The sequence below is a fragment of the Lygodium microphyllum genome, chromosome 15, assembly GCF_053477565.2.
Source record: "Lygodium microphyllum isolate KBCC chromosome 15, Lygodium_microphyllum_v1.1.10, whole genome shotgun sequence".
Lineage (NCBI taxonomy): Eukaryota > Viridiplantae > Streptophyta > Polypodiopsida > Schizaeales > Lygodiaceae > Lygodium > Lygodium microphyllum.
This window is the reverse complement of record NC_141149.1, coordinates 83,579,814-83,597,383: the sequence shown is the minus strand read 5'-3', so window position 1 is coordinate 83,597,383 and position 17,570 is coordinate 83,579,814. Positions and strand designations below refer to the sequence as shown.

Below are 17,570 nucleotides of genomic sequence, written 5' to 3'. Positions count from 1 at the left end.
TCCCATATATCCTCATCTAGGGCTATATATGGTGATTGCCCTTTGTGGTGGGGCGTATTGGGATTTCATAGGGAGGGAATTAGCATATGGCAATGTAGAGATTATACTCTTCGCCCCGCCCACATATATTGGCTTGCCCATACTTAGGAACTACCTAGATCATATGTTGTAGCTCCTCTTTGAACAACATTGCTTCTCCGTGTGAATTGTGGCTCTTTGATCTATGCAAATCTCCCTCCTATATGTTGAATCCCATCTATAGCTTGTCACTTGGGGAAGTATAGTAGTGTATTATGTCTCCCTTGACGTGTTTTTGAGTACAATACTATGTCTCTCCCTGTGAATGTCTTCTCAAATGCTCCCATGTCCAATCACACGGCTCCATTACAGTTCCAAATTGCTATTGTGAGGTTGGTCCCATAGGTCGTCTCACACTATCATTTCATGTGTCTCGCCATGATTGCAACTCTCCCTCCTCTATTAAAGGTCAATGTGCCCTCCTCCTTGGCCGCCATAATTCTTGGTATACACTATCTCATGTAGGCCAACTAGGTCGGTGCGAGGTCATCGCCCAAAAACACTCGTTATACCTTTCAATGTTTGGTATTGGGCTAACTCTATCTTGGGGAAACAGAGGATGAGAGTGTGCTCTTTCGAGCTCTCTCGTATATTATGATGGGTAGTCTTCTTATCCACTCTCCAAGCAGATGTGTGTAAATCTTTCTTGATGTTTATCAAGGTAGATAGTTCCTTGGTGTCTTCTTCCATTGTCTCATGCATTTTCAGCCCAACCAGCCGAACTTTAAGTGCTCTCACTTTCCGTTTTTGTTCTTCCAATGTGTCATTGTTTGATGATGGTTGTTGTGCATGTAAAAGCTGGTTGTTTCCCTTTCTTGGCCACTTGGATCCATTGTGCCGCTTCTTCCACTTGCTTTTAAGTTCATTTTGACATTTCTTCATCAAGCCAAATGATGTTATTCTTATGCAACATCTAAGTATGTGAAGACACTCTAAATGATAGTTATTTGCTTAACCTTTCTTCAGCAAGCCAAGTGATATTATTCTTATGCTACATCTAAGTATGCATTTTAATTAGACAGTTATTTTATCATACAATTTTGACTCTTGAAAAAAATTTTATGGTGACTATTTTTTAAATCTAGAATTGTGTCTTGTTGTAGGTACATGTATTTCATGTTCCTGAATTCAAAGGCAATCCATGTGAAACTGATGAGATGCTACCCAAATGGTTTTCACATTCAGATATACCATTTGGTAGGGCTTCTCATTGTACTGATGAAATGATAACATAAAGTATTTCCTGCTAATTGTCCAAAGGCTTCTTATTTTATTGATAATTTGCAATTATAAAAGGTTTGGTCTGCAAGGTGCTTCATATGGCAGCACAAATTTGGGTTGTGGACTTGCCCTGCTTTATGCTTTGGATGGCAAAAAGAGGAAATGCAACTCTATTTGGAATTGCTGTCCATTACCCAGTTTACCAATTTCTAAAGAACCTATTAATAGCGGGTGCAAACTTACTAGTAAACTTCCTCTCTTGTTCTTTTTCTACCCATACATGATCAGTGCTTGCATGGATACAGTGATCTCTTGGGATATTACACTCTTGTGTATATTCTATTGGTTGTGTAGTGTATGCTAGTGAACACAAGCAAATGCACACGAGAAGGGATAACTCCTGGTTAGAGATTAGCAAAAACTTGGATAGCCAAGCTACTATATAGTTGTGAGGAAAGGTATTCAAATTAACAAACAAAGAGTTTAGGAAAGTAGTAGATGACCCATGGAGTGCTGCTAGAAAGTGACATCCTCGGCGAATTATGTTATTTGAGAGACATTCTAGAGATATATATATATATATATATATAGAGAGAGAGAGAGAGAGAGAGAGAGAGAGAGAGAGAGAGAGAGAGTGTGTGTGTGTGTACGTGCTCCTTAGCAGTTCAGCCCTGCCACCCATGGAGTGCTGCTAGAAAGTGACATCCTTGGCGAATTATGTTATTTGAGAGACATTCTAGAGATATCTTGGGGGGGGGGGGGAGAGAGAGAGAGAGAGAGAGTGTGTGTGTGTGTGTGCGCGCGCGCTCCTTAGCAGTTCAGCCCTGCCAGCACTGCCACATAGTCCAGCCCTGCCCGCAGCCAGGGCTTCAGGCACAAGCGCAGACTTGCAGACATGAATTGCAGAAGACAGGGCAGTCTGCTTTGAACTGCAGATGCTAGAATTACGACTTTAAGCACCAGCACAGTCCAGGGCACCTCGGCAGTCCAGTGCAGAGGTGCAGCATCAGGGCAGAGGCAGAGGTTGACGGCAGACTCAGGGTAGCATCAGAGCAGGGTTGAAGACAGATTCAGGGCAGTGAAGTTGAAGACAGGCATGCTATCCACAAGGCCTGTGCTGCACCGACCACTCAGGCTCCAGGGAACAGACGCAGAGAGAGAGAGAGAGAGAGAGAGAGAGAGAGAGAGAGAGAGAGAGAGAGAGAGAGAGAGAGAGAGAGAGAGAGAGAATGATGGTGTGTTTTGCATTTGGGAACTAGAGAGAGAGAGAGAGAGAGAGGGCGATGGCAAGCATGAGAGAGAGGGTTTTGTGCCTTCCTACTGGCAGACGGACGTGACGCCTCTGTCGTTCTGTTCCTGCCCCGCACGCTCCCTGTTTCCCTGGCTCTGACCAGAGTGGGATCTTGTTTCGTCCTGCCTGTCCCGTCACTTCGTCTCCTGCCCCTGACGTCCAGACACCTGTCTTCCGCCTGCTTGAGCTAGGTCTGCCCCAGCACGCATTCGGTCCCAGCACCACTGTCAATCCTCGTCGCCCTAATCTGACATTCCTGAGGCACCCTGCTCTGCGTTTGACAGTGAGGGCATTTGACAGACTGTGAGTGACTGAGATTGTAAAAGGTCTGTTTAAACTGAACAGCAGAGTATAGATTGGCACTGTGGTCCTGAGGTCCTGAGGTACAATGGCCTATAGAAGGAGATTCAGTTCTGTTCTGTGACAGAGAGCCAAAGTTGCAATAATCTGTGTAATCAGCATAAACCTTGGAAATTGTGAATTTGCAGGAATCTATTGGTATTGATATGGCCTTTCCACACCAGCATATTGGAAATGGGGACGATAAAGACTTTGTGGAATCAGATGGTGATTCGTCAGCTGAAGATTCTGGGCAGTTAATGGAAGGGGACGAGATGGGTAAATGTTGCAAGATGTCAGTCGAAGAACTAGACTTGTGTGCCTTGAATTTGCCTCAAAAAAAGGTTCATGCTTCATGTTCTCAGACTAATGAGTCTTTTCAGTTTATGCTGGCCTCTGCCAATCATCTGATGTCGGAATATGCTCAAGCTAATGAGGGTAGAGCAAGTTCTTTACCACAAGGGGAACATGTGGTCGCTGTTATGGGTGCTGATCTGGTTCTACAGCAGATTGTTGCCTTCCATGAGAGAGCAGCCATCTTTTACGTTACGGGAAGAACCCCATTGATCACCAGAATCTGTGCATGGTTGCTATCCATGCTGGCCAATGTGGATATGTGTTAGGGCGATGCTTTAGGGCAAGGACAAGCTTCCCTTGTGGAAGAGATTTATGACGGCCCGAGGGGTTTTTTTGAGGTCCTCTTCCGCTCCTTGGAAGTGCGTGCTCATATTATGCAATGTATCCCGTTGTTCATGGATGGTCAGTTAGTCCATATGGTTCCTTGGAGGTCTATGGCAGAATTTCAGGAGGTACTTAGATAGGCATACCCAATTTGGGTCGAGGTGGTTGATTTTCCTGCCCATCTTTGGCAACTTCTTCCCTTCATTTTGAGATCTCTTGGCGAGGTGTTGGTGGAGCCTCGGTTGGCCTCCCGTAACAAGAATAGGGCATGTGTGCTTTGGGATACAGGGAAACCTCGGTTGACCAAAGTTCATTTTGAGGTTCCGGGATTGCAAACTTTGGTTTATTAGCTGAAATGGGGCATATTTGCTGGACATTGTTTCAGGTGTGGACAATTGGGACATTTCATTTCAGAATGTGATAGAAGCTATGAGGTAATGCAGCCGTCTATGGGTCGTGATTTGGATATGCATGACCATCTTCCCTAGAAGATGGTTCAGCAGCCTCAAGCTGTACCTGAGCAGATTGTCCAGTAGATGGAAAGAAGGTTGCTTCTCAAGTTGGGTATTCAGCATGCATCATCTTCGGTGGGTTAGAACTTGTCTCCTCAGGATAATTCGTGGGTTACGGTGGTTCGCTGTAATGCTAGATAGGAGCGTCGGTCTACTCCTGTTCACCTAGCTCCCCAGACTATCACTCCAACGTTTCAACGCCCAGGTAGGGGGTTCTATACGAAACCTCAATCTGCAATTGGTGCAAATGAAAAAAGGGTTTCTGATAATGCTTTGCACTTTGATTCGCGAGGGAGGATGGTGCCTCCTCGAGATATTTTCCATGCCTAGCAATAGTAGTTTCCTTCTTGTAATTTGATTGCTAGTTTGCAAAGGGCAGATCTGGTTGATGTGATTCAAAGCGAGATGAAAAGATTTCAGGCAGCCAAAGCAGTTGATGTTAAAGGAAAAGGGAAAATGGGGATTCAGTAGTTTTCTTTTCTGTAATCCATCATGAGAATTGTGTTATGACCAAATGGTTCAAAAGCATGGAATATTTAAGATGAACAATGTGTTTAGCATTTTCATCACGTGCCACCATGATGCACAAATGCTGGTGTTTCAATACTTAATATCCTAATCTTCAAGGAAAAGCCTAACAATCAAAGACTATGGCTACTAACCCTCACACAAAGCTTGGGATAGTACCCAATGAAGAGTGATCATATGTCTCTAAATCCAAAACAACCCACCTCCCATTCTTTTTGGAGTGCAACCATGTTGTGTGTTCATATAGAATTCTTCTTTCAAAGCGTTAATTGAATGGACTAAGTGATTTTTCAAATATAAGACTTTGACCAAGGTAGCAAGGGTAAGAAATTGTGTGTTTTGGCTTAGGTCAAGGGGCATAACTTTCATGTTGTATCTCTTTGGGTAGTAAGCAGTATGGGTTGTGGAAAGTTGTGTTGGCGGGCAATTGGGATGTTCTTTGTGTTGTGGAACATAAACAATATGCTTTGTTAGGATCATCTTATGTATATAAGGATTATTCTGTCTTCTTTAGTGGTTGTGTTCCACATAAATCTAGAGTAATGTTGGCCATCAAATCTTCATTGCAACCATCTTTGATTTCTCAGGACCATCAAGGTAGATTCATGATTTTGGAAATCCAATATGAGGGAGAGGTTTTATGTGTGGTGGGTATGTATGCTCCTTCTACTGCTCGTGAACATCGTGAGCTTTGGGATGACTTGCATTGCCTTGCCATGGATCGTCAAGGCTTTGTAATGGGAGATTTTAATGCCTGTATATCTTTGGATCAGACGACTTCACAACACTCGGTTATGGATGGTCCTGAGCGACATGCTTGGGATGCTCTTGCAGCTGAGTCTTTGAAACAGGACATGTGGTCTTGGATGCATCCTCATTGATATGTGGATAGAGGGACAACATGTCTTGTTTGATCATTATCCTTTGATCTTGGAAATGACACACCGACCTGTCCATGCCTATAAGGCTCTCTTGGCTCATTTGCCTCTTCGTTTCAATCAATCCTTTCTCCTGCAAAATCAAATTTTGGAATGTATTCAGCAAATAATTGATTCCTTTCGTTCTAGGGTCCTATTAGAAGGGACGGAAGCATGGCGTGTTTTTAGGGATAATGTGTGTATGTTATCCCGATAGTATGATATTCAGTATGCTTCCATTTTACACACTGAATTGCTGCATGCATAATCTTTGTTGGCCCATTCGTTGTCTCTATGTCAGTTGGGGGATATATCTGATGACTTGCTTACATGCATTGAATGGTTGAAAGGCCGAGTTCAATCTTTACAATAAGAGGAATATGCTAAATACAAAATGCTGTCAAGAGTAGAAGCTTTGCACAATAACAACTGTCAATCCCACCAATTCTTTGCTCCATTACATCAGAAATATGCCCGAGAAAATATTGTGCGTTTGAAGAATGAGCAAGGTGCTATGGTGACAGATCGTGCATCCATCATTCAAATGTGTGTAGATTTTTATAAATCATTGTTGGACCCTCAAGAGATTCTTTCTGATGCTGTACACTTTGCTCGTAGCTACATTTGTGATCTGGCTAGTAATCAGGTTCAGCCAGAATGGGTAGCCTTAATGGAGGCTGATATTTCAAAGGATGAAGTCGAAGAGGTACTGTCCCATTTTCCTAAAAGGAAAAGCCATGGTTGGGATGGGCTTCCTAAGGAGTTGTTTTCAACTAATGTTGAGCAACTTAAGGATCCGTTGACTCGTCTGTGTCAGCAAGTTTGGAATTCCGGTGTCATGTCTTCAGACTGGAAGATTGCAGTCATTCGGTTATTGCCCAAGGTTCTCTCTCCTACTTTGAAACAACGGAGATCCATTTCTGTTATGGGATTTCTAAAAAATCATTGCCAACAGATTGCAGAAAGTATTTCCGCATTTGGTTCACCCACGCCAATATGGTTTCATTAAGGGTCGAAATATAATGCATAACATTTTAAATGTTCAATTGGGGATTAACTTTGCAAAAGCTTCGGGCCAACAGGTGGTCATGCTTCAACTTGATATTGAAAAGGCATTTGATCATGTAAGTTGGTCTTTTTTGAGGCAGCTAGTGTTCACCATGGGTTTTGGGCTACGTATGGTTTCTCTTGTAGATAATATTGGTCAGGGGGCAATGGCCCATATTGCACTTAATGGAGGGATCAGTGATGAAATTACCTTATCTCACTCTCTCCGGCAAGGCTGCCCTCTCAGTCCTTTGTTGTTTGCTTTAGTTACTCACCCGATGCTTTCTTTGTTGGATAAGTTGGCCAATCAAGGTTAGATCGTTGATTTGTCTCTTCCCAGTGGGGCCCAACTTGTGGGTCAATCTTTGGCAGATGATTCCTTTATGTTTCTTAAGGCTGATTGCTCGAATGTTAATCGGGCAATGGTCGCGTGGAAACTTTTTGCTATGGCATCAGGATTTCACATTAATGCTCAGAAATCCACTCTGCTCTCTTGTACGGAAAATGATTTGCAAGTTTTGGGTTGGAATGGTATTGTGATTCCTAAGGGGAATATAACCAGACACTTGGGTTATCCTATCGGTGTGGAGGTAGCTCCTTGTGCCTTCTTGGATTGGATGGCATCCCGTATTCATGATCGGTTTATGTACTAGAAGTCTCAAGGTTGGCCTCTCCATGTGAGACTTAAAGTTGCTCAATGCATTAAGATCAACATGATTTTGTTTCTCTTGCCCTTGCTTCCTTGGACTAAGAAGTCGCTATTGGAATTGGTTCAACCTATCCGATTCATGTTATGGAAGAAGACAAGAAATCGCCTAGGTTAGGTGTGGATTTCATGGCAGCACGTGAGTACTCCTAAAAGGATGGGGGGAGCAACTCTTTTGGATGTTAATTTTCATATGGCTGCTTTGAGGTTAGCTCTTCTACAGGCACTTTGTGTATAGAGTCATCCCTGGACAGGTATAGCAAAATTTTTTATAGAAATGATTGGCATTTCTCATGGTAGCAAAGTTATTCATGCTTCTTGGTGGCATGTGCTTAACTCCACAAGATCTATTAAGGTCTCCCAGTCTTTTCTCCTTTCCCATATGATCACATCTTGGTAGGCGGTGTTACGTTTTGCGGTTTGGCGCCCCCACCGCCCCCCCCTAATTTTCGCAAGGAGGAGAATTCCTCGCTAGATGAGATACTGGCCTCCTCTAGGTTGTTGGATTGGCTTGATAAAGATTTGCAGAGAGATAAGTTTAACTGGATGGCTCGTTTGGGGTTACAAACAGTCCAAGATAGTGTCATTCTTGGGTAGGGCCATCTTTATTCATTTCAGCGTATTCGTAAGCACTTTCGGGTGCATAGAGGATATCATATAATTTGGACGGCCACACTGGTCCTTGCCATTCCCTGGTTCGCTGTTCTACCCTGTCCTCGCATGGGCCTGTGCCCCCACGTGCCTGTTCCTGCTTTTACCCTACTGTCGCCTGTGGCTTCAGCGAACAAGCTTGGTGGCTGCGTTCACCTGTTCACTAGTTTGCTGCATTATATCCCTGTTTGCCCTGCATGTGCGCTGTGCTGGAGTCGTCTGTGACAGTGTTCCCCTGTCAGACTGAGCTGGGTATTTGACTTTCAAGCTACTGTGGGATTTGGAGCCATTGGCACAAGGTGCCACCCTGCAATCCTGTGACCTGGAGCTGATATGCGACCTCAGCAGCAAGAGAGACAGGTGAGTTTTGATATGGCAAATATGCAGGAATCAAATGGCATTGATGTGGCTTTTTGCAATCAGCATATAGGACATGGGGATGATAAAGATTCGGCGGAGTCGGATGGTGACTCTTTGGCTGAGGACTCAGGGCAGTTGATGGATGGGGAGGAGATGAGAAAGTGCTGTAAGATGTTGGTTGATGAACTGCTTTCATCTGCTCCGAATTTTCTTCGGCAAGAGGTTCAAGCTCCTTGCTCACTGACCGATGGGTCTCTTCAGTTTATGCTTGCCATTGCCAACAATCTTATGTCAGATTATGTTTATGCCAATGAGGGTAAAGTGAGCTCTTTATTGGAAGGGGATCAAGTGGCTATTGTCATGGGAATTGGCTTGGTTTTACAGCAGATTGCTGCTTTCCATGAGAGAGCAGCCATCTTTTATTTTAGGGGAAGGATTCCTTTGATTACTAGGATCTGTGCTTGGTTGCAGTAAGGTTCATTATTGGACCTCTTTGAACTAATGCTGACCAATTTTTGTCATGGGTTCCTTGTATAAAATATTCTCTAAAATTATTGCAAATAGATTGTAAAAAGTATTCCCCCACTTGGTTCATCCACGTCAATATGGTTTCATCAAGGGATGGAATATAATGCATAACATTTTGAATGTTCAATTGGGAATTGATTATGCCAAAGCCTCATGCCAGCAAGTCGTTATGCTTTAGTTGGATCTTGAAAAGGCATTTGATCATGTCAGCTGGTCTTTCCTGTGGCAATTGATGTCCACTATGGGATTTGGTCCTCGCATGACTTCCCTTGTTGATACCATTAGTTAGGGTGTTGTGACTCATATTGCACTTAATGAAGGGATCACATATGAAATCATCTTGTGTCTCGGTCTCTTTGGCAAGGTTGTTCTCTCAGTCCTTTGCTATTTGCTTTGGTCACCCCTCTCATTGTTGGATAAGTTGGCTGATCAAGGCGAGATTGTTGGTTTGCCTCTTCCCAATGGTGCCAAACTTGTGGGTCAATCTTTGGTGGATGATTCCTTTATGTTTCTAGAGGTTGATCGTACTAATGTTCATGGGGCAATGGCTATGTGGAATCTCTTTGCTTTAGCGTCGGGTCTTCATATCAATACCCAAAAGTCTACACAACTTTCTTGTATGGAGAGAGATTTGCAAGTGTTGGGTTGGCAAGGAGTTGTGATTTCTAAAGGAGATATTACCCAACACTTGGGTTATCCTATTGGTGTGGATGTACCTCCCATGCCTTGCTTGATTGGATGTCATCCCGGATACACGATCGGTTCATGTACTGGAAATCTTAAGGTTGGCCTTTTCATGTGCGACTTAAAAGTTGCTCAATGTATCATGATCAGTATGGCCTCGTTTTTCCTGCCACTACTTCCTTGGACTAAGAAGTCTCTTTTGGAATTGGTTCATCCTATTCAGTTTATGTTGTGGAAAAAGAAAGGGAATTATTTGGGTCAGGCGTGGATTTCATGGCAGCATGTGACTACTCCTAAAAGGATGGGGGGAGCAGCTTTATTGGATGTTAATTTGCATATGGCTGCTTTAAGATTTGCACTTTTGCAAGCATTGTGTGTACAGAGTGATCCCTGGTAAAATATTGCAAAAATTTTCATAGAAAAGTCTAGCATCTCTCATGGTAGCACAGTTATTCAAGCCTCTTGGTGGCATGTGCTTAACTCCACAAGGCCTATTAAGGTCTCCCAGTCTTTTCTCCTCTCTCACTTGATTGCATCTTGGCAGGAGATGTTACGTTTTGTAGTTTGGCGCCCTCCTAATCTTGGTAAGGAGGAGAATTCGTTGCAAGGACAAGTGCTGGCTACCTCCAGGTTGTTGGATTGGCTTGATAAAGATTTGCTGCGAGATAAGTTTATTCGCATGGCTTGTTTGAGGTTAGAGATAGTCCATGATGGTGTTATTCCTGGGAAGCTCCAACTTTATTTTTTCTGGCGTATTCGTCAGCACTTTCGGGTGCCTCATGGTTATCATGACATTTGGTCGTCCATATATGACAGGCTTCGGAGGCTTTCTCCTTTGCCTGCATTACAACCATCATCTCCTTGGCGAGATTGGACGTTTATGCTTCTTGATGATTTTGAGAAAATATCAACTAATCAAATCTATCATCAGAAGGTTGAGGTCAAGGGTGGATTACTGGAGAGGCTAATAAATTATGGCATATCTGGGATAGTAAAAAGAAGTGGCAGGAAAAACTTCTCCACCTTTGGAAATCTAAGGTTTCTTATCAGGTAAAGTATTCATGTGGAGGTTGCTTGTTGGGGGTCTTCCAATTGGGGATGTGTTGTGAGCTCCCAAGATCTCTTGTGGTTGTTGTATATTTTGTACTACATGTGACGAGACATTGCTTCATCTTTTTATCTCTTGCCCTGTTGCTTGACAGATTTGGAGCTTCGTCTCCCAAGTGTGGTTCTCGGTGACTTAGCAGCGGATTTCAACCCGTTCGTGGATTATGGGAAGGATGACTTCTATGTCTGCTTTGCAAACAGATTGTTGTCCTCTCTTCCATTTCCTTAGATGGACCGCTTTGTGGCATATTTGGCATACTCAAAATGCCTTTTTTTTAAATTCGGCCCCCGGCCTTGGGCATCCGTGGTTATGTTGCCGGTGTTCGTGGTTTAGTGCTATGGTAGATCTCCTCTATGGTTTCGGCTGATCTGGTTCTTCCAAACATTGCTCTCCTTGGCTGGATATTGTTCACTCCACACAGCTGTCCTTTCTGTGTGATATTTGCGTGCTAAGAGTCTTGATGATTTGTGTCTGACTTTTTTGTGATGTGTCACCTTTTGTTTGGTTGGCTTGAAGGCCTGATGTAAATATCTCCACACATTAATATACACTCATTCACGAGAGAGAGAGAGAGTATATTAACGTCTCTAAAAGACCAATGTGGCCTACGAGACTAGAGCAATACATACAATGATAGTGCGTTTCTCATTTGGAATGAGAAAAGATGAAAAACATGCCTATAAGACTGAAAAGTGAAATAGTGTCCTATAAAAAGAAAACATGTTGATGATCTAAAAGTAGAAGTAGAAAAAGGAAACTCTCCATCAATGAGATGTCTCTCCTTTAAGGAGATGTATGTCTGCATGGCCGAGGTGTCTCAACATCGGTTTCCTGTGGCACTCAATGATGGCTCTATTTGTCTATGGTGTGGATGTCTAGGCCATTGTTCGGGTTGACGTGGGTGCCTAGACCAGCTGAGTGCCACTGCTCTATGGAAAGGGACATCTACAGAAGATGAGGTCCAATGATGATGTACTCTTGTAGGTTGTGGCAGTGGTAGTGGTATGTGCCATACTTAGTCGTGTAGCAGTGAAAAAGTCAGTGACCGCTCTTTGTCTATATGAGCCGAGTTGTAGGGGCCTCCTACTTCTTAGAATAGTTGCTCTGCGCCTTTGGAGCTCCAAGAGGAAGAAATCCAAGGTTCTTTGATCCTCTTTGTCTCAAGGGTCCAAAACCCTCTCGAAACAGACAGTGATTTTTTGCTTGTATATCATAATATACCATGGTAGGCATATATATTGTTCCTTTGTCTCTGGCTCTTTGTCACATAGTTTACATATGCGTTCCTTTGTCTATATGTCCTCCCATATACTTGTCTCAATCCTCAAGTTGTGGGATGAGGTGCAGATCTGACCAATAATTGTGCGTAATCCATGAGGGAGGTGTGTATCCATGTAACTAGGTCAAGCGATGAAACCATCCTCAAATACTTGAAGGAAGTGGGTTTGGAAGTGTGCCATCCTTGTGCCATGGGGGGAGGGGGGTAGGATCCAAGTCTTCTATGTATCTAACCTCAATATGTATACTCTAATCACATGGTTCTAGCTCTGATCGGCTTACGTCAAGTGTAGGACAAATCCAAGCTATAGTTAAAGAAAGGGGGGTAGTCTATCAATTTGCAGCCCATGTGAACTCATCCATGTACTCATTTGAGCATACCAACAATGTTTGCGACCATCTGCTACTTGTTGTGTAGAAGAGGCCAAGGCTAGCTATGGGTATCTATCTTGCGGGAGCTCTCATAGTGTATGTATGAAAGTCACTGCTTGGACCAAGGCCTCAACCACCATGGGTGATGCTCCCAACTCAGCTCTGATAATCTCATGTGGGGTCAATCTTTTCGCTCGTATCATATGTGAAATCATCATGATCAGTGGTCTCTCCATATGCTCCCACCCGTCATAGTATCTCTTCCCTGGTCCATTGTGGTCTCCCAAAGGTTGTCTCCTCGTGTGGAAGAGACTCAGATCCCAACCCCATACAGGAGTGTGGGTGTAATGAGGGTGTCAAAAAGCCACAGTTTGGTGCATGGTTCATGAAACTGTATGTGAGCACTATTATGGGAGCACTAGATTATGCTCGACAGACTAGACTAGATGCAAGATTTGTTATAAGATTTCTGATTACAAGATAATTCCATGTAGGGGTACAAGGTACAATGATAACTTAAGAAGATAGGGAAAATCCCACAACCCTAGACCGTAGGTATAGGCAACAGAACTTGATAGGATATGAAGGATCCTACAACCTGGGACTGTAGGTATGGATACATGATATCAGAATTGCAAGATCTCCCTCGAAAGGGATGAACAAGATACAAGATAGTACTAGACAAGATCTCGTACTACAAGATTACAAGGTGACAAGACAAGAGGAGGGTAATGGAAGACAAGACAAGACTAGATACCTTGACTAGACAAGAACTAGAACTGGAACTCAAAGTTACTTACTTGGAGGTTTTGACTCCTCGAGCTTCCAAGACTGGTATTGGCAAGATTGAGGAGCTCTATGGCAAGCCCCTCCTTTTATAGGTGTTGGAGGGTAGCTACATGTTCTAGAATATTCCATGATTACATCATCGATGCAGGCGATGGCATGGCGTATCTTCTAGAAGGTTCTATGATGACATGGCAAGGGTGGGTTCCCATGGTTGACTCGAGGATACTCTATTAAGGGTGTGTTCGCATGGGGTGTGGATTCATATGGCAGGAGCAAGAATTAATTCGTACACTTGATCATGACATGTCCATGACATTACCCCCTCCTCTAGTGACGAGTTCCATGAGGAGTGGCTTGGTAGTTTGATCCAAGTTTTGTTGGATTCGTCTTGTGAAATTCTTTAATGTTGAGAGGTGCTCTTTAGAGATATTCTGCAAGTTTTGAAGTGCAATCATTGATGTCATATCCTTTCCACTAAACAAGGTATTCCAATCAATCTTGGAAGATCCTGGAGTCTAAGATATGCTCAACATCAAATTCTGCATGTTCAATCTAGACAGGTGGTGGGGGATTAGATCTCTCCCTCCTCAGTGGTGAGCTATGGTATGGCTCGAGCAAGGAAACATGGAAGACTGGGTGGATCTTCATGGTGTTGGGGAGTTGGAGTCGGTAAGCAACTGGGTTGATTTGGGCTACGATAGTGAAGGGCCCAAATCTCTAGTGGTCTAGCTTGGTGGAGGTCCTTGTTGTCTAGAGGTTATGCCTAAGTAACCATGCTTTATCACTAACTTTGTATGTTGGATGTTGGAGACGATGGTGGTCCGCATAGTGGAGACGATGGTGGTCCGCATAGTGCTTATACTGATTTTGAGCCTTTTGGATTTGTTGCTTGAGTTCTTAGTGTATATTTGCTAGGTGTTGAGCTCTATCTCGGGTGACATTATTCTTTACTTTATTGGAGAGATGTACATCCATCCTTGGATGTTGGCCATAGTTTGTAAAGAAAGGAGTTTGCTTGGTAGATACATGGATACTACTATTATAAGAAAACTTTGCAAAGGACAAGAGCTTAAACCAATCATTCTAATGGTAGTTGATGGTGTAGCGGAGATATTGTTCCAAGACTTGATTTACCCGTTCTATTTGACCATCAGTCTATGGATGATTGGCTGTGGATAACTAAACTTGGACTCCAAGGAGATTGCAAAGGCTTTTCCAAAAACTAGATATGAATTGGGGATCCCGATCGTTGATGATGTCGTGTGGGAGTCCATGTAATCTGAAAATGTATTTGAGGAAGAGTTTAGCGGTAGCTGCACCTGTGACGGTCTTGTTAGTAGGTATGAAATGTGTCATTTTTGTGAACCTATCTACCACAACAAGAATAGAGTCATATTTTTCTGATTTGGGAAGATCTGTTATGAAATCCATGGATAGAGAAGACTAGGGTCACGTTGGAATGGGCAAGGGTTGCAGAAGGCCATGTGGTTTGTGATGACGTACCTACTAGCTCAACTACGCAAGAACATTGATGAGAACTTAGCCAAGGGGTTCATTAGGCACTCAAAGTCCCGTGCTAGAGTCCCAATTCTGTTCGTGAAGAAGAAAGACGAGTCACTTTGAATGAGTGTGGATTATCGAGAACTCAATAAGATAACAGTTAAGAATCAATACCCTTTGCCGTTGATACCAGAGCTCTTGGAACACCTTGGGAAAACCAAGATCTTCATAGAGATTGATCTATGAGGGGCTTACAATCTTGTACGGATCAGAGAAGGAGATGAATGGAAGACATCCTTCCATACAAGGTATGGTCACTTTGAGTATGTTGTTATGCCATTCTGTCTTACCAATGCTCTTGCAGTGTTTCGACAATATGATGAATGATATCTTCCGAGAGTATCTAGATGATTTTGTAGTTATATACTTCGATGATATCTTGATATTCTCAAAAGATCCAAAGAAGCATGAGTAGCATGTAAAATTAGTTTTGGAAAAGCTCAGAGAAAAAGGACTATATGCAAAACTTGAGAAGTGTTTTTTTCATCAGATAGAAGTGGATTTCTTGGGGTACAATGTGTCCGCGATGTTGTCCAATGTTTCCTTGGCTTTACCAATTTCTACAGGATATTTATTAAGGATTACTCAAAGATAGTCACACCACTCACCAGACTCACAAGAAACTCAAAGTTCTCATAGACCTCGGAAGCTGAGAAGGCCTTCCAAACCCTGAAGACCACTTTCACCACTGTCCCAATCCTAGTCTCTCTAGATCCTACCAAGCCATTTTTCCTAGAGACAAATGCATCTGACTATGCCTTAGGAGCCATCTTGTCCCACCATGGAGATGATGGTCATATGCATCCAATGGCATTCCACTCAAGGAAGTTCTCCTCTTGAGAGATAAACTATGAGATCCATGACAAAGAACTCCTTGCCATCATAGATGCCTTTGATACTTTCATCTAGAGGGTGAAGCTCATAAAGCTATTGTCTATACAGATTATAAAAATCTAGAATATTTTATGACAATCCGCATCCTCAATCGAAGACAATCCTGCTGGAGTAACTTCTTATCTAAGTTTGACTTTGTTATCACCTATCACCCAAGACGCCAACAATGCCAATCAGATGCTTTATCAAGAAGGTCCTATGTGGCACCTATGAAGGGAGAAGAAGCTTTTGATCAACAACGAGCAATACTACTCAAGCCAGAGCACCTCCAGCTAGCAACCATATCCAATTGTCACCAAGACGACCCTACCTTGATGTAGTTAATCCATGAAGCCCTGCCGCATGATTGTTTGGCTATCAATGTCAAGAGAAAAATTCAAGAGGGAAAAGGGAATGAGGCTTGTGAGTTTCAAGAAACTAATGGATTGTAATACTATAAGGATCTACTTTACATTCCTCTAGGAAAGCCGAGACTCTAGGTACTCCAACAATGCCATGACACCCCAATAGCGGGACACTTTGAAGTTAATAAGACCTTAGAGCTTATTTCAAGAGACGGGAATAGCCTGTAGATGGGTCCTAAAGATGGTCGAGCCCCCTCATGTAGTTCTATAGTACAATCATATGGTATATGATATATCATGTAGGTTGGTTCCTACCTTGTTGTGTATAAAGGCTTTGGCTCCTAGATATACCAACTTTCCTTGATGTTCACGACTTGTAATCTTTTGCCTTACCCAATCAATTTCTGGGTTGTGATCCCAAGGATGATTGGATTTTTGGGATTGGATATGACATTAAAGCATACACGAGATTTGTGATTACCAAGAGTCACCATGAGTGGTTGGGTTTCCTTGGTAATATCTCCAAACACTAGGGGTCTTCCATCTATGACTTCGGTTGGTGCAGGATTGGTCTTTTGGAGTACCGGAATTTGGTATCTATTCCCAAAGCCATCATCAATGAAACATGTGGAGGCCTTGGAGTCAACTAGGGCTTTGAGGGAAAGGGTCTTTCTCGGTAGGATCATTTGGACTGTGACAAGAAAAGTTTCCATGGGTGTGGCTAGAATCAAGAGACCCTTTCTTATATCAAAGTCCGGTTGTATGGTCTCCTTTACAACCGGACATCCTTATTTTCCTGCTCAACGATGGTTGTAGCAACTCTTGGGGTTCTTGCCCTCTTATTTGGGCGATTTAGGGTGATGTGTCTAGGGTTTCCACATTATAGGCATAGGTGGTTCTCTCTTGGTCTTTGCTTTTCTTGTGGGATCAAGGGCTGGAATTTGGTATTATCTATTTGTATCGGTTTGGGCTCTGTTTATTTTTTATTGGGTCTTTGATTGGGGTTGGGTTCCATTGGCGAGGCCTTAATTCTTCTCTCTTTTCTTGCTTCCTCTTGAATAATCTATTATCACACTAGATGGCTTGTATGATCTAATCGTTGAGTGTTTTTGCCTTAGGTATAGTGAGCATGAGGTCCTTGATGTCATCTCGAAGACCCCATTTGAATTGGCATGATAAAATACTTCTCATGCCAAGTGAGGTTATAAATTAATTTCCTAAATTCAGATGCATAAGCGAAGGCAAGGTGGTTACCTTGTCGTAGCTTCCGAAGTTTTGTTTTTGCTACTTGACTAGTGTCTGTATCTCCAAATGTGGAAGTGAGCTCGCAAAGAAATGCCTTATAGTTATGAAGTACTGGCATATTCTTTTCCAAGATTGGGGTAAACCATGATAAAAGACCACAAACCTAACTCCCAATGAATCCCACCTTGGAAGCATCATCTGGATACCTATCTGGTTGCATGCGGATATAGAGCTTTACTTGTTGTAGGAATCCCATGAACTTCGAACGGTCACCATTGACCTTCTCTGGCATATTGATCTTGGGTTCTCTTATTGCGGGTTGATAAACATGCGGAATCATCTGATCACTTCATTTGTTGTTCTGTAAGTCTCAGATTTGGTCTTGCATCTCTTGAATTACAAGGTCTAGTTGCATAGGGTGTTCTATTTGAAGTTGC

At 42.9% G+C, this 17,570-nt stretch overlaps 1 protein-coding gene across 12 annotated transcripts in view; it reads left to right on the top strand.

Moving 5' to 3' along the window:
• The window catches only part of LOC148024723 (uncharacterized), a 165,524-nt gene that overhangs the window by 112,478 nt on the left and 35,476 nt on the right, over window positions 1-17,570 (top strand). For 7 of the 12 annotated variants that reach the window (XM_087693756.1, XM_087693750.1, XM_087693757.1 and 4 more), the window contains exon 4: window positions 1,182-1,275. The exons of the other annotated variants lie outside the window; for them this stretch is intronic. In XM_087693756.1, coding sequence (XP_087549882.1) covers window positions 1,182-1,275 — 94 coding nt within the window. The remainder of the gene's footprint in view (window positions 1-1,181; window positions 1,276-17,570) is intronic. 12 annotated transcript variants of the gene reach the window in all.